Genomic DNA, 22630 nt, shown 5'->3' with positions numbered 1-22630 from the left:
AAAACAGCATGCACTTCAGCCCACTGAGTTGATTTGCTCTTACCTTGCTCAACCAGAGTCTTGCCATCCACTGGTCTTAATGCAGCAGCTTTCCAAACAGGATATTGTCCATTCACCTTGGAACTGCCACCCGTAAACCATGCAGCTCTTTGCTGTTCAGCTGAGGGCTCTTCATAGGGCACAGCCCATGTGGCAGTCAGTTCCGGCAGCTCATCAGGGAGGGGGCTCCAGGGTTGGTCCTGGAGGAAAACAGGCTATCTGCTCATGGGTATGGCATGGGCCTCCTTGCATTCCCCCCACAGCCTGCTCCTGTACGAACCATTTCCATTTTATTACGGAACTCTTCTGGGCACTGCCTGCCTTATTAGAGTGCTTCTCCGACATCATCCAAGACATTATGGGTACCTCAGGTTTCAAGATTATGTCATGTCCTTTGGTCACTGAAGCAGTCTCAATTACTGCCCAACAGTATGCTAATTAATAACTGTCTCTCAAATGGTGTGTACGAGGTGGCAGCATCTGGGAATTTTTTGGTCCCAAATCTCAACGGTCACCTCTGGGAGGTGCTCATGGGTTTTTGCAACAAGCTCCAGCCTGCATGGGTACTGTGGCAGACACTTCCAAAATCTTGTATGAGTGAGGGTCACAAGGGCCCAAAGGCACCCGGAGCAAGGCTGCTTTTGTAATTCAGACATGGCCTGCTTTGTTCAGGTCCCCACTCAATACAACTTTCTTTCCAGTAGTCTTACAGATGGGAGCTAGCCATAGTCCCAGGTGTGGAAGAGGTACCCTCCAAAATCCAAATAAACCAACCAAATGCTGGGCTTCCTGTTTGGTTCCAGGGGTGGCTAGTGACAGCAGTTTATTCTCAGTCACTTGCAGAATACCCTGGGTGGCTCCAGCTCTTGTTAGTCCATGAATTTCACTGTTTGAGCAGGCCCTTGTGCCTTGGCTGGATTTGTTAACCAGCCTCCTTCAGCCTGCTGTACTTTCTGTATGGTCGAGGCCATGTCTGGAACTGCTGAGGCTGTGGGAGGTTCAACTGTATTTAAGCCTCGATAGTCTACTGTTCGTTTCCACGAGCCATCTGCCTTTCTCACAGGTCACATAGGACTACTGCACAGCGAATGTGAGGGTACCAGCACTCCAGCTTCTAGCATGTCACAAATTAAAGTGGTGATCTCTTTTTGCTCTTTTTGTTCACCAGGTATTGTATATTGCTTCAAGTTAACCACCTGTGTGGGCGGTTCTAGTGGTTCCCCTTTAGCATGCCGGAATAAAACTGGCCTGAGGGCGGGCTTACATGCCTTCTGTTTTACAGTACTAGGTAGGGGAAACAGTCCCCCATCAGACATAATATCCATCCCAATAACACATTCATCTCACACAAAATCTGCTCAAATACCCCAATTTTCATCCAAACTTTTGCTAAATCCCAACAACCGTTCCATCTCCATATCCTCCCAGTCTGGCCTTGGCCCCTAGTAAGATTTTACCAAGAGGTTTTGAAATCACAGTGCATTGGGCTCCGATATCAAGGAGTCCCAGGACAGTTTCTTCCCCTACCCCTGGCCATTTTGCCCATACATGTGCAAATGGCCTCAGGTCCCGGGCTAGTGGTGTAACCAGAAAACCCTGGCCCTCCTGTCAGTCTGCTTGCTTAACCTGCCATACCAATGCCCCAGGAAGTTCCTGGTCAGGTTTCTCATTGTAATCCTGGCATCCAGGCTTTTTAAATTCCTCCAAACTTGGGTAAATAGAGCAGACTTGTTTGGGCTTCTGTAATGTTGGGGGAACCAGAGGGGGTTCCACTGGTTTGAGCCAGGACCCAAGCTCCACAAGGATAGAAGCTCCTTTATTCAGGACCTTGCCCTAAGTCTCTCTTCATCTGGCAATTAACTTGTATCCTTTATGGTACCCTTTATTAAACAGATAAATGTAAGTGTTTTCCTGAGTTCTGTGAGCTGCTCTGAAAATTATTCGAACCTAAGGGGGAGGTTCCCATCTGTAGTCCATGGGTCGGTCAGAAGCACAGGGAACTGACTGGGACTTATGACCAGAGTCTGGAGTTGCGGTTGGAGGGCAGTCTTGTAGGATGGAGCCCTTAACCTGGGAATCTGGTGCTGTCATAAGGCAGATAGTATCAGAATTGAGTTCAGTTCTCCAACACCCTGCTGGTGTTTGAGAATTGCTTGGTTTAAGTATGTGCGGGAAGGCGTCCTCACATACTTTGACACACTGAAATCCAGTCCAGGTACCCAAATGAAGTTACACTACTATTACTGCTGTGTATAACACTGTTAATGTTCTACATGTATGTGGGGAAAAAATACACCACAGCATTTGGTGTCAGAGATAATGGCATTTGGTATCAGAAGTGAGATTTGTTAGGCTGGCCCACGCTCATGGAAATATGTGGTTTTGGAAGAGAAAGAATGAAAGGGCAGGGCATAGGGAACCTTTGATGTCTGGATGGCTACCTAGTCACCCATGGTATGAAACAGCCACCGCACTGCAATCTGTTACTAGGTAAAAGTTACCAGGGGAATTTAGAAATGGCAGTGGACCCAACTCCTGAGGAGCTCGCTCACTGGATATGTAAGGAAATGCAAACTAATAAGAAGCAGGCTGAATATACCATTCCCTGGTTGTTATTGTTACCTGTAACAGCCAAACTGAAAATAAAAGAAAGCTCTGGTTCCGGGTTTGATGCTGAACCAGGCTTGGATTTGGGTGAATATGAGCTTTGGACATTAGCCTCAAAGCTGCCTAGAAAAGGAAAAATTATGTCAGAGAGAGCCTCTATACTTGGGGAACCAGAATGCCCCTTCATGAGTGAAAAATCCCTTCTTTTTCTCTCAGAATCCTTGTAAATGAAAGTTTTGTATTTCAATTTTTTTTGTCGTTCTAAAGTAGGCCTGATTCAAATGAACGATTGCAAATGAAGAAAGACACACAGAAGAGGTCCTAAAGAGTCTCTCTGTAGACAGAGAATGTTGAATTTCAAGATAATTGAGTTTGACTTCTACCACAGAACAGCAACCCACAGCCATTAGGGCTCCTGTTTGCCAGGGCTCATCAATTCTCACTAAACCTCATTCACAGATTTGAGAGACCTGTTTCCACATAATGAAATAGATGATGTGGAAAGAAAGTCTCAGAGAGGAAAGTGAACGTTCCCAGTTCAAAAATAATCCTAGACCAGATCACATTCCTCAAAAGAGCTCAGTTAATATTCAACTGACTGCATATTTCTCTATATATTTCTTGAGTTGAGTTCTTTTCCATGCATGACTTCATATTCAGTGGGTGGAATACATGATAATTCATTAAGGGCATATTTGAGACCTAATTCCATTAACCTCTTGCTGGATAGCCACATTTTTTTCTTTATTATATTTCTAAATGGGCCACTCAGGGCATTTAGGCACCCAAAGTAACTGTTATATACTGTTCATTATTTGTTTTCATAGCCCTGCTACCCCAATTTGTGTTTTTACTTCCAAAAAGATATGTGTACTAGTGTTGTTTCTTAGGTATGAAGCAGCCTGTGGGTGGGAGGGCATTCCAGTTCAAGTGGTTCCTGCTTTTCCTTGAAATCCACTTATCCTGTCCCAGAGAAACACCACGATGAGGTATTTCTTGAGCCCCAGAGCACTGGGCCGTGACTGAACAAGAGTTCCACAGAAAACATTCCTGGAATCCATGCTGCATCTGGTTTTCCAGATGCAGAGCAGCAGGGGTGGTACCTCCCCAGCTCCCAGTGACCTGACCCCACTGGCAGTGACCCCCGCCATACTGTTGTAGCTACTCTACACCCCAACAGGAGGATGGAAGGTTTCCACCTCTCCTGGCAATGGTGCAGCCAATGAGTAACCACAACAGGTGGATTTCTATTTCCTCCAATGGCCTTTTTGCTTAGAACAGCCCTTCCAACTCAGCCCATTTCTTTTATAAAAGTATCCCTTTCCTTTGTTCTCTGTTCATGCCTATGGTTTTGCTGTAGCCTGCATGTCTCAAGTGTAATTCTTTGCTATTCCTGAATAAACGCATCTTAACTGGTAAAATAACTTTTATTTTTAAGGTTAACACAGACAAAATACATACCAATGTTTTTTTACAAGTAAATCATGGAGGGATGTGATCTAGTGAGAGGAGAGTGAACAAAGGCACTGGGAAGGGTAACTAAGTACTCAGCTGTGGCTAGTGGCTGCTAGTGAGCTTTATGGGGTGCCAGAGTTCAAAGCTCAGCCTTCCCACATGTGGCTCTGAGAAAGTACAGGACGTCAGGTTTCTTCTCAGGTGAGGAGAGATGACAATACTATTTGTCTAAGAGAAATGATGTGAGGGTCAAACAAGGTAGTACAAACAAGTAAAGCACTTAGAACAGTTTCTGACACATAGTAAATACTCAATAAACAACAGTGTGCAGAATTGAGAAAATGAACAAGACGAGAACGCACTGTAGAACTGGTGCATGACCAAAAAAAAAAAAAAAAAAAGAAAAGAAAGGAATCCTATTATTGACTTACAAAAATTGGTAACAAGCACATAACATAAATTTTATCATCTTCACAATTTTTAAGTGCCCAGGTCAGGATCACTTACCACCTGCAGGTTATTGTGCTACCATCACCACCATCACATCCACAGAACTCTGTATCTTGCAAAACCGAGACTCTGTGACCTATTAAGCAGTAACTCCCCATCCTTCCTCTCCCCAGCCCCTGGCAACCCCAATTCTACTTTCTATGAATCTGGTTACTCTAGGCACCTCATATACATAGAAGTATACAGTATTTGTGTGTGTGTATCTGGCTTATTTCACTGAGCACAATGTCCTTTGGGTTTGTCCAGGTTTTAGCATTTGCCAGAATTTCCTTCCTGTTTAAGACCCACTGACTTTTTCACCTATATATTTTTTTGAAGTTTTCAGAAATTAAAGATATAAATATGACGATACCACCCTCTCTCCAACAAAGGCTAATAGCTTCTTGAAATACTCCCCTGGACTTGCCTGAAGATACCAGTCTCCATAGAAATGTTAACTGGAAAACCACATTTCTTAAGAAAGGTATTATTCCTTGAGGCAGGCTGTTTACATTAATCAACATTTCTCTAATACTTGTCAGTGTTTTGTAACACTTTTTCAAGTGCCAATTGTAGCTTGCCAGTTCTTCCAAAGTGTGGAGACTGTGAATGAGGGAAGCCAGAATGTAACTCTGTCCCCTTGGGGCTTTTCTGTCATGGCAAAACAGTTATTTTTATCATTTTCACTTTACATAATCATTGCTTATGTGGATGGTGACTAGAAATGTCAGATGGACTGATTAGTCAGTGTGTGTGAGAAGACCTGGTTTCCCTGTCTTTTTGTATTTGCTTCCCTTTAAGGCATTCATATTTTTCATTGGAAGTTGTGGGTTTAATCTGTTCATACACAAACTAGGATCTGCTTACCACTGTCACAGAAATTTTTCCTTTCAATAAACATAACGGTGATAGGAAAAACAAAGCTAAATAGCTACAATTAAAGAAAAAAAAAGATGGATGGTGCATTCCATTCCTATTGGCGCATCTGAGATTATGCCCTGTCATTTTTCACAACTTTTCAGAAAACTATTCATTAGTGCATCATAAATATGTGCTGTGGTGAGTCTAGAAAAACATAACATCAGTGTCCACAATTTAGTGCTATTTTCATTTCTTTTCAAGATTAATACTTAAACCTTAATGCACAGAGCAATACTCTCAGCATTATATTCCAAAATACTAAGGACATTTCAAAATCAAACTAAATTTATAAATTTCACTGTTAGGTTCAAGCAATGTAAAGTCCAGGAGAACAACTATATATAATGGGAATTAAAAAATTAAAATGTATTTGCTACTACCTTACTCTTACTATACAAACAGTGTTCTTTATTTTATAGGAGATTTTTCAGGTGATTCTGAGCTTGATGACTCACAAATCACACATTAGAAGATTGCTAATGTAATGCCCTTATTTACTGAAGGATTTCCATTTTATATTAATTGATAAGTAAGGGATATTTGAGACAGGGGAAAAAAATAAATGAAAATAAAATTGCATAAAAAATAAAAGATCCAGAGCAAAAACATAGGTCATACTTCAGTTATTAGTATGATAGCTTTTCTATGAAAAATATCCACCTTTTTGTGCTTTTTTAAACTAGAAACATTATGAACCAGTTTTTTTTAACTCTTGAAGGGAATTTCCATTTAATACACTAAGAAAAAGATGCAGGTATTGAACCTAAGATGGTTTTCCCATTTTTTATCATGAAAAATTTGAAACATACAGACTAGTTGAATGAAAAGTAAAATGAGTAGCTGCAGAATCTATCCTTAATTATATACTGTAGGCTTTTTGTCAAATTTGCTTTCTCTTCCTTTACATACACTTTGGGTTTCCACTTCCATGCTTCACCATGCACCTTCTCAGAATTAGCATCCTCCTACACAACCACAATATTCTCCCATCAAAAAAATGAACCATATACACCTGAAAATGAGGTCCTGTATGTAAAGCATATTTCAATAAAAGAGAAAAAGCAAAAAAAATTAACCATAATTCTTATTACTGAATATCCAGTCCACATTAAAACTACCCAAGAATGTCTTTCATAGCTGTTATTATTACTTTTTTTTTTAGCAATAAAGATTCACATACTGCATTTTCATTATATGTCTTTTTTTTAGGGACATTTAGTCCTCCCCACTTTTTAATCCCCCTCTCATGACACTGACTTTTTTAAGGGCCCAGGGCAACTGTCCTGAGGAATATCCTAATCTATATTTATACACCTAAGCCTACACTTTTCACTCTAGAAGCTGTGAAGGTATCTGGAATATTCACTTGCCTTCTAACTCCTTATCCATCCCCAGAGCTCACCTGTGTGCAACCATGAGGAACACTAAAAGATCATAGGTTAGATGAACTCAGAACTCAGGCTTTAACCTTTCAAAGAAATGGCCAGTTTCAGGAAGAAAAGTTATTTAAATGATACTGCCAAAGCAAAAGCTTTCAGGATCACAGGAAAGTGTCTTGGTGTTATGCTGATTTCCTAGCAAGCCCAGGGCCTGCAGCAAGTGAGTCTTTGCAGAGAGTATTTAGGGGCCAATATCTGTTTATTATGTGAATATGTAGGAAGGGGCATCCCTTTAGCCACTTTTTTCTTTTGTTTACCAAATGCCCTTCAGCTTCTGAGGAGCTAAATGCTAAACTGAAAGCAAAAAAAGAAAAAGTTAAAGTGTATTATCCCAACTTTTATCAAATTTTAGAAAGTTAAAATAGAAGGGGGTGGCTAACTTCCCTGAGATGCATTATTATGGTCCAAGCTCCAGGCAGTATCTGATCTTGCCCCAGATACTGTCCTTGCTTTGCAAGGGCTTCTGCCCAGGTAATTTGGAAAGCTCTGCCATGAGGGCCCTCTTTTTGAACTATTTCAAGGAAAACTCAACATGACTCTATTAAATTGGTGTGAAAATTCCAAATTAATTAGTCTATACTAACATATATAAGGGTGCCACACATATGTGTAAGACCTAAGCAGGCCTCAAAGGGGCATTATATGTGGGAGAATAGGCTTCAGTGGCATCTTCATCTGCACTCCTATGATGGTTTATAAACACAGGCTATTTTGGGAGGCTCAAGATGGTGGTGTGAGTAGGGCAGCAGAAATCTCCTCCCAAAACCATATATATTTTTGAAAATACAACAAATATAACTACACCTAAAAGAGAGACCTAAAAAGAATATACAGTACACCTAAAAAGAATATACAGTACAACAGCCAGGCTACATCTACATCTGCAAGAACTCAGCATCTCACGAAAAGGGTAAGAGATACAAAGCCACGACCTGGCGGGACCTGAGCACTCCCCCCACACCAGCTCACAGGTGGGAGGAAAAGAATCAGAGTGAGGAGCAAGTGGAAGCACAGGACTACTAAATAACCAGCCCTAGTAATCTGCACTGGGAGCACAGATACACATTGCATGGTGTCCTGTATATTAGAGAAAAGGAAGGGTAGGGTCTGAGACAGAGCCTGTGAGCGGGTCCCCACAGCCGGCTCCCCTGGGACAAAAGAAAAGTGGGTGGTTTTTAAAAGTCTTAAAGGGACAAGGGCTTAACTGGATAGAATCATACCAGCACACTCAGCCCAGCAGGCTGGGAATCCTAAGGAACTTCAGGTGCCCCAACCCCTTGTGGGGGGGTAACCCAGCCCCGAAGCCCCTCACGGCAATAAGCAGCCTGCCATTCATTCCCCCCAGCAGGCACTGCCCAGCCACAATGGCAGAGCAGATGGGGAGCACCCCACCCACAGCGACCACCCAGGGTCTCCTCCCAGTGCACAACTACCCAGGCCAGACCCAGAAGCTGCTGCCTGCAAGTAGTTGCCTGGCACAGAGAGAGGAAGCCAGAGCAAGGTCTGGGAAACACAAAGGGGCACCATTCTCGCAGGATAACACAACCTACACGTCTGCCACTCTCCACGGGGCTCAAGGCTACCCTGAGGGCAGCCCCGCACACGGCAGCTCAGATGATTATCCCAGAGACTGCTCCCTGTCTGTGCGTAACTTAACACAGGCAGCAACCAGCAAATAGGAAGGGACTTTGTTCTCCCAGCTGACATATGCGCTACCTGCCTACAACCACCTCTATCACCATGAAAAGGCAGAAGAATCAGGTTCAGTCAAGAATCACTCAGACAACCCCAGAGAGAGGGCCTGGGGAGATAGATATAACCAGTCTTCCTAAAAAAGAATTCAAAATAAAGGTCATAACCATGCTGATGGACCTACAGAGAAATATGCAAGAGCTAAGGGATGAAGTACAGAGGGAAATAACAGAAATGAAACAATCTCTGGAAGGACTTAAGAGCATACTGAATGAGGTGCTAAAGTCTGTTAATGGAATAGAAATCAGAGAATAGGAATACAGAGAAGCTAAGACAGAGAGAGATAAAAGGATCTCCAGGAATGAAAGAATATTAAGAGAACTGTGTGACCAATCCAAACAGAACAATATTCACTTTACAGGGGTACCAGAAGAAGAAGAAGAGAGAAAAAGGGATAGAAAGTATCTTTGAAGAAATAATTGCTGAAAACTTCCCCATGCTGCGGAAGGAAATAGTTGCTCAGACCATGGAAGCCCACACATCTCCCAACACAAGGGACCCAAGGAGGACAACACCAAGACATAATAATTAAAATGGCAAAGATCAAAGACAAGGAAAGAGTATTAAAGGCAGCCAGAGAGAGGCCAATCCAAATGAAACAATAGGTCCGGGAGACACAAACAGCACCCCTTCATGTCTCCCAGACCGTGCTCTGGCTTCCTCTGTCTGTGCCGGGCAACTACCTACAAAGGAAAACCCATCAGGCTATGAACACACTTCTCAACAGAAACCTTACAGGCCAGAAGAAAATGGCATGATATATTTAATGCAATGAAACAGAAGGGCCTTGAACCAAGAATACTGTATCCAGCACAATTATCATTTAAATTTGAAGGAGGGATTAAACAATTACCAGACAAGCAAAAATTGAGGGAATTTGCCTCCCACAAACCACCTCGACAGGATATTTTAAAGGGAAGCTCTAGATGGGAGCACTCCTAAGGCTAAATAGATGTCACCAGAGAAAATAAAATCACACCAAAGAAAGCAAACTAACCAAATACTAACTAAAGGGAAAAAGTAAAATCAACTATTTACAAAAGCAGTCAAAGGAAACACAAAATAGTACAGAATAAAACACCTAACATATAAAAAATGGAGGAGGAAGAATAAGAAGGGAGAGAAATAAAGAATCATCAGACTGTGTTTATAAAAGCTTAATAAGAGAGTTAAGTTAAATGGTTAGATAGCAAAGAAGCTACACTTGAACCTTTGGTAACCATGAATCTAAGCCTGCAATGGCAATAAGTACATATCTTTGCATAATCACCCTAAATGTAAATGGACTGAATGCACCAATCAAAAGACACAGAGTAATAGAATGGATAAAAAAGCAAGATCCATCTATATGCTGCTTACAAGAGACTCACCTCAAACCCAAATACATACACATGCTAAAAGTCAAGGGATGGAAAAAGATATTTCATGCAAACAACAAGGTGAAAAAAGCAGGTGTTGTAGTACTTGTATCAGACAAAATAGAGATGGTATAAAAATGGAGGCTAGGTGATCATACCAATGAAAAACACTCCTAGTCCATCGATGTTGGAGGCTTGGGAAGTTTGCAGGGTGTGGGATGTTCTTAACCCAACATCCTTGCAACCAAGGAAATCTGAGAGAGCACCTCCCTACCCACCCTGGAGGGAGCCATAGCCAGAGGTTAGCTCCACACAGCCAGTGAGTGCCATTTAGGGCTAGACAACAGATACCAGGGCAAGTTGTTCCATCTGTGGCAAGCCAATCTGTAGCCTGTAAAGTTATAATATGTAAACAGTGGTCTTTGGGATGCCAGCCTAAGTATTGGGTGAAGCTTGGGCAATGGTTGTTAGAATGGTAGCAGAGGGGAACCTTTTGATTTAAGCATCCTGCCATTGAAGTAACCCAAATGCACTCATCCCAGATTTGAAAAAACTGCTTTCATATCCGTGATTATTTGCATGGAGAATTAGCACATTGGAGGCATTTTGCAGTTGGGGTAGAGCTATAATGGTAGTTAAATTCTTTGTAGCATCATAGGAGAAGGGGAATTTATGCCTGTTAACTTTTTGAGATTTTAGGCATGAGAAACTGCTTTGACAAAACAATTAGAAAATGCTTTGCCATCTTCCAACATTAAGAACAGACTAATAGTTTAAGAAAACTTTGTCCTTTTAACAAACAGAAAACAAAATTCTAATTTTGCTGTATACTTGATGTCAAGACTCATTTGCTTAATTTCACATAGCATGACTGTATCAATTCTTCCACAAACTTTCTGTAACTTTCATTTTTACATCCTCCTTAAATAACCAGCTGTACCTTAGAACAAAGTTACCTTCTCACCCTTAATAAAATGAATTTCCATTCCTTAGACCTTCTCTTATCAAAACACACATCATTTTTTAGCATGCAGAGATGTTTTTCTTATTGTTTTAACCACTTTTAATTAGAACTTAAAACCATTAGAACCTTTGGTTTTCAGTGAACACTGAGAAGTAAACTATTGTAAACTATAACACTAGCACTCTTTAAATTGACAAATTTATGAACAGATTTTATAATTTCTGGAAATGTGCTTTTACAGCACAATTTCTCAATAAGCACAAAACATGTCTACTTAGCAAAACTTAAAGTTTTAGGCTACCGTAAAGATTTTAAAGCCGTATGTAGGTATAAACTCTGTAACATACTGTAACACACAATTATTAAGAAGTTCAGTAACTACACTTATTTAGTTCACTCGTTCTTAACAACCATGCTAGATTACTTAAAAAACCTTCACTAAACATGTCAAAGTCAAGCCTCTCTTTAAGCATTCTTTTCTTTTGAAAGATTTAAGCCAGGCTGTATTCCAGAAGATAAATTTCTACCTCAGGAAGTCTAGTTTAAAACCTCCCAATTTTTGAGAATGATGATGAACCCAATAAGTACTATAGATTTCCAATAAAAGGATTTAGAAAAATGGTTTTATATTATAGTAGTCCACAGGATTTTGACCTTGTGGCAAAATAAATTTAGATGCCTAACCTTATTATATTGTATACCTCTCTCAGGGACGAAGCCTTCCTAATCAGAGTGTTTGAAGCCAGGCTTGTGTGCAGAAGAAGACACTTATTTTTCAGGATTTGGGGATCAAATTGCTCCTAGTTATTCAGAATGCATGCCAGAGGCATTTCTGGCTTTAAACTTGAAGAGGATGCTCCCACCTAGAAGACAAAGACAGGTGTGCAACACTGGGTTGGCCTTTTCTGTGAGGGTGTCCCCTTGTCTTGGAGCTTGCCTGACAGTAGTCAGTCACCTCTTCTGCCAGGCCTACTGGTCTTAACCACTCTTTACCAGTGTGGCCTACACCTTGCTTTGATTTCCCTCTTGCCTTCCCACTAAGCAAGAGTTGCCTCAGGGCTCTGGATTTAGTGGGACTTTACCAGTATGCTCCTACTTTACGCTTTTTGGGAGTTCTTTTCCAGACCCTAATTTCTTCTGCACGAGCTTTGGCATAGTACACTTGGGATCATTTTTTGAGAGGCCCCTATGTGTCTGATAAGTGCAGGGACTGTATGACTTCTCATGGCTAGAGCAGTGGTCAGTGAGAGTCACAAGCCTGTTCCGCTTCCCTAGCGGCTGAAGAAAAGGAAATGCTGTAGCCCCAGGATGCCTGCCTTTAAGGAAGAGAGGTCAACAGAATAGAGCCATTTACATGCTGGGCTCAGTTTTCAGCTTGACTACTTCACAAACCTCATTTATGCTACACAAGAGGAAGTGGCACAGTCCCAAGAGGACTGCTTCAAATGAGCAGGGGAGCTTTTTCTAAGGCCAGTGATAGAATTCAGACAGAGGCTGCCATAGACAGTTATGAAGCAGGGGAGGGGGGTGGATCTATACTCTCAAACACCAGTTGCTGCCACTTCATGAGAATTATCCTACTAGTTACCCACTGTAAGAAATCTGACCTGTCAAAGAGGTCGGGGGTCATCGGTGAATCTCACATAGGCAGCAGCCTAGCCTGAGGTTCATTCAGTGCCACTGGATCAATCAGCCAGGGTGGAGATCCAAGGATTACCATCTACTAGTCTGGTCTGCCCTCGGAGTCCCCTAATTAGGATAGGAAAGTAGGAAATCAGCTCAGCCACTCCCCGACATTCTCATCCAGATGCGGGGGATCAAGGAGTGACAGACACCAGGAAACTTTTCACCCAAGGCTTAAGACTGGTAGCCAACACTAATTGTCCTTTAAGTGGCTAACAGGTGCCCAGGCACATTTTTATGAGATAAAAAAGTACAGCATTTAGTCAAGAATAAAGAAGCATAGATCTCCTACCTTGAGTTCCATGAAATGGATGAAGTTAGAGGCACACACAGAGCATGTAAATAAAGTAAAGAGCACCCCTGCCTCACTCAGAGGCCAGGGCGGCCTGAAGAAGCAGGCTGGAAGTCAGAAAGACAGAAAGAGAGACACTCCTCACGGATATCCAGTGGGGCTGTCGGGGTCTGACTCCAGACACATGGGCCTTTGAGAAGCTGCTGAAGTGTAGCCTCAGCCTAGACTCGCAGGTCCCCACAGCTTTCCTCAGTCCCTCACATCCGAGGAGATGCCTCTGAAAAGGAACCTGGCCTCCACTCAGGTGACTTTCCCAGCTCCCAAGGGAGATCGAGGATCCACTGAGGGAAACGCAGGGGCAGGGGAACCTACCACTTGAGACTTTGAGAACGGCAGCTGGGCTAGTCCCATTTAAGTGGCTGACGAGTGCCCGATGTTGTGTGCCATAGACGGCTTCCTTCTATAAAGACAGTGAAAGAAAAGGCAGGCTCAGGTGCCAATACTCACATCCGAAATTATCCCAGACAAGCCCCCAAAAATGATGTCGGGGTTCTTGTTCACAGAGTTGAAGAGTGAACTTTGCAAACACTCAATGTAGGAGAGCAAGGCAGAGGCTTTTATTCAGAGATAAAGCAAGAGGACAGAACTCCTGGCTCAGGCCAGGAGGGGACAAGAGAGTCCCATCCTCTTTATTTGGAAGTCACATGTGAGTATTGTGGGGTATTTTCTATTTACACCAGGTAACATAATTTTTTTAACCTCAATTTAGTATTTTTTGGTTTTTTGACTATGTACTATTTCAAACATCCCAAAAAACAGGCACACATGTACCTATGATCTGGATTTAACAAGGTGACTATTTCACCATATATGCACCAGTTCTTGCATTCAAATAAAGCACTGCAGATATAATGAACCCATCCCACCCATCATACCTCCAATATCTTCCTATCATTTCTTCTACCTTTAATCTTTGGAGCCACCTGCGTTGCTCTCTCAGGGCACTGTCAAACCACTGTGTCTCTTCCAATACAATACCAATTAACCTCATTAATTAGTCCACATTTCCTATTTGATTTTCTAGTTGGAAATTATTCAAAAACAGTTTCAAATGGTTAGCTGTTGTTATTTTATTCTCACCTAAGGACCTGCTGGCACATAGATGTTTAGGCAAAAGAAATCTCTTAAATAGAATTATTTGTACCAAAACTTAAATTTATTGCAAATGATTTTCTTATTTTTCTCAAAATATTTTACCAGTCTATTCTTAGAAGAATGAATGCCTTTTTCACACAAAGGGCCTGCACAAAAGGAAGCAACCCTTTAAATTCTAAGCATTATGACTCATAAGTGATAAAACCCGTTAAGTTGGAATTCTGATGAGTTTATAATAGAAAGAAAGAATAAAGTCCTAATTAATAAGAGAAATTAAAGAGGACACTAACAAATGGAAACTCATCCCATGCTCTTGGCTAGGAAGAATTAATATTGTTAAAATGGCCAACCTACCTAAAGCAATCTACAGATTCAATGCAATCCCTATCAAATACCAAGAGCATTCTTCTATGGACTGGAACAAATAGTTCTAAAATTCATATCGAACCACAAAAGACCCCGAAAAGCCAAAGCAATCCTGACAAGGAAGAATAAAGCAGGGGGGGATCTTGCTTCACAACTTCAAGCTCTACTACAAAGCCACAGTTATCAAGACAATTTGGTACTGGCACAAGAACAGACCCACAGACCAGTGGAACGGAATAGAGAGTCCAGATATTAACCCAAACATACATGGTTAAATAATATACGATAAAGGAGCCATGGATATACAGTGGAGATATACAGTGGTGTTAGCCTCTTCAACAGCTGGTGTTGGCAAAACTGGACAGCTACATGTCAGAGAATGAAACTGGATCATTGTCTAACCCCATACGCAAATTTGAAATGGATCAAAGACCTGAATATAAGTCATGAAACCATAAAACTCTTTAGAAAAAAACATAGGCAAAATCTCTTGGACATAAACATGAGCAACTTCTTCATGAACATATCTCCCCAGGCAAGGGAAACAAAAGCAAAAATGAACAAGTGAAACTATATCAAGCTGAAAAGCTTCTGTGTAGCAAAGGACACCATCAACAGAACAAAAAGGTATCCTACAGTATAGGAGAATATATTCATAAATGACAGATCCAATAAAGGGTTGATATCCAAAATATATAAAGAGCTCACACACCACAACAAACAAAAAGCAAGTAACCCAATTAAAAAATGGGCAGAGGATCTGAACAGACACTCTTCAAAAGAAGAAATTCAGATGGCCAACAGACACATGAAAAGATGCTCCACATTGCTAATCATCAGAGAAATGAAAATTAAAACCACAATGAGGTATCACCTCACACCAGTTAGGATAGCCACCATCCAAAAGACGAACAACGACAAATGTTGGCGAGGATGTGGAGAAAGGGGAACCCTCCTACACTGCTGGTGGGAATATAAATTAGTTCAACCATTGTGGAAGCAGTACAGAGGTTCCTCAAAAAACTCAAAATAGAAATACCATTTGACCTGGGAATTCCACTCCTAGGAATTTACCCTAAGAATGCAGCACCCCAGTTTGAAAAAGACATATGCACCCCTATGTTTATCGCAGCACTACATACAATAGTCAAGAAAGGAAGCAACCTAAGTGTCCATCAGTAGATGAATGGATAAAGAAGATGCTGTAAATATACACAATGGAATATTATTCAGCCATAAGAAGAAAACAAATCCTACCATTTGCAACAACATGGATGGAGCTAGAGGGTATTATGCTTAGTGAAATGAGACAGGCAGAGAAAGACAGGTATCAAATGATTTCACTCATCTGTGAAAAAACTGAGGGAACAAATCAGAGCAGATTCACAGAATCCAAGAATGGACTAACAGTTACCAAAGGGAAAGGGACTGGGGAGGATGGGGGGGAAGGGAGGGACAAGGGGGAAAAAGGGGCATTATGTTTAGCAGACATAATGTAGGTGGTAGTGGGGCACGGGAAAGGTTGTACAACACAGAGAAGACAAGTAGTGATTCTATACCATCTTACTACACTGATGGACACTGTAATGAGGTATGTGGGGGGGACTTGATGATGGGGGGGTCTAGTAAACATAATGTTGCTCACGTAATTGTAGATTCATGATACCAAAATAAAAATAAATAAACAAACAACAAAGGCTATTTTGGACTAATACCTCCCTAGAAACACAGACTTAAATAAACACAAGTTCAGTTTGGCCTCACTGAGGTGTTCTTTTTCTGCAGGCCAAGTGTTTTTAAAAACGTGATTGGCCAGCTAAGAAGTTTATCCGCCTGGTGCCTCAAATTCTCATACAGTTTATTTGAATACTGTGTGAATGGCTAATCTCCTACAAGTTTTTGGGCTTTAACAAGGTAAACAAATGAGTGGGCTCTGAAAGTAAACACTATATTTCCTCCCAGGCTCATCCTGGGCTCTGTAATTCCACTGTCTCTCCTCTTCCTGCTTCCCAAGCTGGGTCTCTCTCATATCCTGTAAAAGTACTGAAATTGCAAAGGAGACATTTTTAATTATAAGTACTACAGTAATGAATTCAAGTACACTCATTTATCATAAAGGGCTTTGCCATCTGTCTCTAAAGTATACTTAAAAGACTGTGTATTTGATAACATTAGCACCAAGGATCTTCCACATGTTAATGTTCAGTGTTTTAGATGTTAGCATTCCCCACCCCCAAAGTCAGCATTGCTGCTGGTTCCAGAAAAAGCACATTTATCTGTGTTGGGAGTGCCTGTGTGGTCTCTTTCTAATTTATTTGCACTCTGATCCTCCGGGATAGCATCTCCCTCACTGTAGGCAAAGGGAGATTAAAGAACGGGGCTGTCTGACTCTCCCCACCCTGACAAAGAAGGGAAAACAGCTTCTTCAAGTCCCACAAGTTCTTCTGGCCACTGTACAAATTGTTCTTGAGTATGGAGAGTTTCCAAAAGCCCTAATTAGCAACTCACAGCAAACATTTCTTTGCATTAGCTAATGATCCGGCTACACTTGTAAGCAAACAGAACCAACATATCTAATCAATGCTGAAAAACCAACCAAATGCCTATTAAACATCTGGATGTAATTTTCTAGTTGGAACAAAATGAAAACATATGCAGGTTCCTTTGATCTGCTTCTTAACAAAGAAATTGTTGATAAAAAAGCATTCTGGTCAGTCAATGTGTCATTTTCATAAAGTCTGCGAGTTTCTCTTCAAATGCTCCCAGTTTAATTTAGTTGGTTTCCTGCAATCTCTAATTTTACCATATTGTGTGAAACCACAAGAGATTCTTTGGATGTGATTTTATTTGAGGTTTTACTGTAGCATGGATCTGCTACTGATTTTTTTCCTTCTCTGCTTTCTCCCCTCCAGCCCCCACACCCATCCTGCTCTTTTCTTTGGTAAATGATTGGTGGATAAAGTGGGGAAAAAAGCAATGTTGTGAAAACTTCTGGAACTAAAATTCTTAGGTATAAGAAAACTTCCAGTTAAAAAAAAAAAAAACCCTCAAATGAAGAAATACATTAAGCAGTAACTCACAGCTAAGAGGAAGAGAAAAATGGCAAAAATGATCTTTAAAAATTGAGATATATTTAAAATAAAAAGTAACAGATTTAAAAGATGCATAATTCCTATGACCAGCATCCATAATTTTTCCTATTGTGTCTAGGACCTACACTATACATAACATCCGGTTTTTAATTACTTTGGATATAGGGTGAGTTGAAAATTTGACAATCAGCAACAAATGAATGGAAATATATATATATGCACTAATCAAAAACAATCTGGCAATCTTTTCCTTTCTTTTGAAGAGGATAAAAGTGGGACTTTTTTTCAGAAAAAATTTCCTATGTAAGTGGAGTATTTAATTTTATTTCATGTAAAAACATCAACATATGAGTATGTTAAAGGTAAAAATTATGGTTAACAGACTTTAAATAGAAGACTAGAATTACAGATTTTATGAGTAGGATGATTTTCTTTTAAACAGGCTGTAGGCAATCTGTACATACATTTATTTAAAACATAAGATTAAAGCTACTTGATTGTTTAAACATCATCATTTGTAATGCAATTTGATGAGAGGTTTGTAGTGTAATTCATACAGCATGACAATCACTGAGAAAATATGACCTTGAAAAGGTGCCCAGGCTTCTCCCTCTCTCAAGGAGGATGTGCTGTATGAGGAAGAAGCCATCAAAAACTGACCATCTTCATGCACACAATTAAAGGTCTTCCAATTTAAAAATCATTACTCTTTTTCTCCAGATTCATTATTAGGAAATCAGAAGGCTCCTGTTTCAATCAAAATATACCATTTTAATTTCTTTGTTTAAACTTAATTACCATCATGTGCCAGTAAATCAAAATGAAGCTTGGGTAAACCAGAGAGACGTCTCAGCTGCCCCAGCTGTCCCAGCATATTTGTGACATCTGAACACCTTCTACAGTCCTGGAGCTGATTATAGGATGAACTGGCCACAGAGAGCATATATGGCGCAATCACTAGATGATTTCAAAGAACACACAGTGCCAAAGGACAAAGTTCACAGTGCCATTAGTTGCTCATGGATCACACGATTTCAACAAGTTCTTATGTGGAGCAAGCTTGCTCTCATCATAACCCAATTTAACCAAGTAAATTGGGGCGGCCCTTCTTTCATTTTCCTTTTCTGTGTTAGCCAGATGAATAATAATATGAACCCTCTCCTCAACCCCACTTAATGAGAACACTGCAAAGACACAATGTCAAACTTGTTTAAGATTTTACTATGGCCCTGTACAGATTGGCTAAAATTGCTCCTTTAATTTTTTTATTTATATTTGATATTTGGGATTAATACAATTATAGAGAAATCAATATTGTACATGTTTTAAAACTCCAAGAACAAAATGTATTACCCAAAATGATTCTCTTTATATTTCAAGAAAAATTTTCTAAATACTTCTGCAAAAGTAAATATTCAAATAAAAGGTAATTCTGTTTAAATACATGCCTTGAAAGTGGAATAATGGGAATGTGGAGGTTATTAATATCAAAATTTGTTAAGTCCAATATAAGATGAATACTTGTTAAAGATGTGTCTTTCTCATGGAAGAATTCACCATTTGGCTAAAACAGCATTATTCACTCAGCAATCATGTGAAAATAGCTCAAGTAAACAGAGTAAACAGGTCTTTAAACCAAAGTATAAATGCGGCCACACTGAAGGTTTTCTGCTGTATGGCGTATTTAAATAGACAAAAACAGCTGATTGACAGTTTGCCCGTCTGTAAAACCTTAAAATCCCTTTTAAATCAAGTTCCACCTCATAAGAATTTTAGCCACGTCATTTACCCAACGCTTCCCATGTAGTAGTTTACATCGCTCAGGTCTGGGGTAACACCCCGACTGTGGGGGGTAGGGTGGGCAGGACGGGTTTTTCAGGTCTCAACGACGGTTTGTTTATCCCATTGTCCTCTGTTTCCAGTAATTGGAAACAGACTCGCGGTCAAGTTGCCAAGAGGCCCCTAAAACTCTCAGCAGTTACACACCGCCCCTCCTCCCCGCGCCGCCCCCAAGCACAGCGAAGTAGGGACTTTCAGGACAAGGACCCAAGACTTCGCGCAGCGTACAAAGCATCGCATTTGCGACAGGACGCGGGTGCCTCACCCGGGTAGCACCTTGGGTACCCTTCCTGCCAAACGAGGGCAGGCAGATCCTTTGCAAGGTGGTTTGAAATCCTTCAATAAAGCCCAATTTCTACCACTTGGGTGCAAAGGGGGCGTGGACATTAAAAACCTAGTCTTATGAGGTTAGTCGACGACCTCCAGCCAAGGCGTTGCCCATTTATGCATTTCCCACTAAGTGCACAGTCCACACTCCTACATGTACGTATATGCAGCTCAAGGGAAACAATCCTCAGAAATTTTTGAATGTGATCTCACTTTCAAAAGAGTAGCATCCAACAAGGACCCAGCACCGAAATGACGCGTTTCTTTCGAACTATCAAAAGCCCCCCTCCACATCCTAAGAAACTACCCGGTTAGTCTGAGTTACTTTCACTCATACTTAAGCATTTTCATTGGAGGGAAAAGTGAACAAGTGGCAGGGTTTTTGCAAACTCGAGCCCCCAGCTTCCGCGGCTGCACGCTCTCCGGTCCCTCCTGCCCGCGCGCGCTCGCGCTCGCGCGCTCCCCCGCCGAGCCCCACGTTACTTTGATTGACAGCCCGGCCCCGCCGCTCTCGTTACCACCGACATTCCCATCCACCGTGCCGGTCTCCGCTTCTCGACGCTTCTCATTGGCTGGTTTCGGTGTCCCGCGGCTCCTCCTGGAACAGTTCCTCACCGAGCCGGTGGACGCGGCTGGCGGAGGAGGGGTGAAGGGAAAGGAGGAGTGGGAGAGGAGACGAGGGAGACGGGGGAGACGGCGGAGATGGAAGCGAGTGTGGTGGGAGTGAAGGGGGAGGACGGCACGTCCAGTGCCTCGCTGCTATTGGCTCCGGGTGGCGCTGCGTAATCACCCCACGTTGGGTGCGGCGCACGCAATTGGCTGACACTAGCCCTCCAACGTCCCCCCGCAACGGGCCGGGCCTACGTACCCCGCCGGCTTCGCTCTCGAGCCCCCCCGCCCGCGCGGGGCTGGGCGGGGCCGGCGCTGGTTAGCTCCGGAGTGTGAAACCGCGTGTTAATGTAACCGGCGCGAGAGGCGCGGGCGGCGGCGGCTGCGGGAGCAGCGGCGGCGGCGGGTACCCGGTGCCCCGTATCCCCGAGGCAGTCGACTGCGCCACCCCCACCCGCTCACGGCCGGGTGGAACCGGCGCCAGAAACGAAGACCTCCGCGGGCCCACGGCGACTTAACCACTGCCGCGACTACTCCGGACTCGTCCGCGGAGTTTGCCTGCATCGTAGGGAGACCGAGTGCGGAACGCACGCCTGCTCTTTGCCCCACCATTTCGTGGATGTCGTCCCCTGTGTCGTGAGAGAACTTTGCAGCGGGCTGGAGCACCCTTTGCGGACAGGCAGACGAAGGGAAGAAAGAAGGCCGAGGAAAGGGCTTGGAGGAAGGGTCCCGAGCGGCTGGGTCGGCAGTGTGGGGAGAGTGCGCGCGGGGTACGGCGCCCAGGTGCTCCCTGGGCTCCAGGAGCAGCGGGTGCCTGCCGTACTGCTCTCCGCCGCGTAGCCCGGTCGGGCCAGGAGAATTTGTGCAACCGCGGAGAACACCAAGTGCCAGTCTCAACGGGGCGTGCCAAGCCGCCTCCCGGCGCGCCCTCCGCACTTTCCCTGCCTGATCGTCATCTCGCGCTCTTCCGCTCGGGTTGAGGCTGCGAAGCCGCCGCCGCGTCCCGGACCTCGCTCCCCACTGCCTCCCAGGTGCCCGCCAGCGCCCGGCCGAAGGCGCTGCACGGACCTGCTGGGGTCTCCCCGAACATCGCCAGGTTTGTGCGGGGTTAGCCAGGGGCTCCATACCACCTGCATCTCGTCCGCGGCCGGCGCCCAGGGAAAAACCCGGAGAGGAAGAGGACCGGGAGAAGAGCAAAGGAAACCAGCCCGCCTGGATTTGTTTCCCTGGGACCGGCGCAGCGCTCGCAGTTTGCCGAGGGGAGCGCGGCCGGAGTCACCACGCCCCCGCCTCCCTGTCCGGGCGGCCGAGGCCCCCGGGTTGGAGCGCAGCCCCACGCCCTCTTCCAGGGCGCCGGCGTCGTCTCGCAGGTTCTCGTTGCAGCCGGGCCCGGGGTGCTCCGCGATGTGGCCCTGAACTCGGGATCCCGCACCGGCGGGAGCGGGAGCAGCCGGGCGCCGAGTGGGCAGTGCGCCCCGCCAAGCGCGACGCCCCGTGCTCCCGGCTTCTGCTTGGTTCCCCGGCTTAATTTTCCTTGGCGGGATTAAAGTTGGAAATAGAGCGGAGAATTGAGTTGCCCGGGAGCAGAGCCGCGGCCGCCGCCAGAGCGATGTTCCCGCAGAGCCGGCACCCGGTGAGGCGCGGCCGGGTGGTTGGGTGGAGGGGCGGAGGCGGGGAGAGGCGCTCTTCCCGTGCGGTCGGGAGACGGGTGGCCGCTACATTCTGGCGAACACCCTCTCTTTCTGGGTGCAAGGCTGGGGAGGTCCCGCGCCCTCCTTTCTGGAGTGGGGAGTGAGCCGAAACTCAATTTCCCCTCTTTCCTCTGGGCCTCCTACCTGATCTCTAGACCGGGCGGGCATGGGCGCCCGGGGAGGCTGGGGTTTCTCTCCCGCAGCTACATCCCCCCTTTCCGCGAGGCGGGTAGGGTACCCCCCTTTGTTTCTCGTCTTGCCTATTTACATGTCAATACGGCCCCCGTTCCGGCGCGCCCGGAGGTGGCCCCGGCGACTGGGAACGCGGCGCCTCTGGGAGTTGTTTTTCTCCTCCTGTCCCTCGGGCCGTTTTCGCTCCCGTGGGGATTGGGCCGGCCGCGACGGCGGCAGTCTGTCCTGGTTATCTCGGCCGCCGAGGAGCCTCGGTCCCTCCGGCCGGATGACCGGGCTCAGGTACCGCGACCCGCCCTTGGAGGCTGGAAGAGGCTCCGCGTCTCTAAAGGAGCTGGGGGGTGGGGAGGGTTCACATTT

General features: G+C 44.0%; 1 protein-coding gene and 1 long non-coding RNA gene across 10 annotated transcripts in view; one reads left to right on the top strand and one right to left on the bottom strand.

Moving 5' to 3' along the window:
- Window positions 1-20682, bottom strand: part of LOC140847710 (uncharacterized) — a 92567-nt gene extending 71885 nt beyond the window's left edge. The window contains exon 1 of the long non-coding RNA XR_012127765.1: window positions 20262-20682. This is a non-coding gene — a long non-coding RNA (uncharacterized lncRNA). The remainder of the gene's footprint in view (window positions 1-20261) is intronic.
- A 34-nt stretch (window positions 20683-20716) lies between these two features.
- The window catches only part of LOC108401765 (TLE family member 1, transcriptional corepressor), an 81912-nt gene continuing 79998 nt past the window's right edge, over window positions 20717-22630 (top strand). For 3 of the 9 annotated variants that reach the window (XM_073228698.1, XM_073228696.1, XM_036991377.2), the window contains exon 1: window positions 20722-22020. In XM_073228698.1, the coding sequence (XP_073084799.1) occupies window positions 21997-22020 (24 nt within the window). In that variant the 5' untranslated portion in view covers window positions 20722-21996. Of the gene's footprint in view, window positions 22021-22630 lie in introns of all 9 variants that reach the window. The other 6 variants (XM_073228700.1, XM_073228695.1, XM_073228697.1 and 3 more) reach the window with 5 other exon arrangements.

This window comes from Manis javanica, chromosome 2 (assembly GCF_040802235.1).
Source record: "Manis javanica isolate MJ-LG chromosome 2, MJ_LKY, whole genome shotgun sequence".
Lineage (NCBI taxonomy): Eukaryota > Metazoa > Chordata > Mammalia > Pholidota > Manidae > Manis > Manis javanica.
This window is presented reverse-complemented; position numbering and strand designations above follow the sequence as displayed.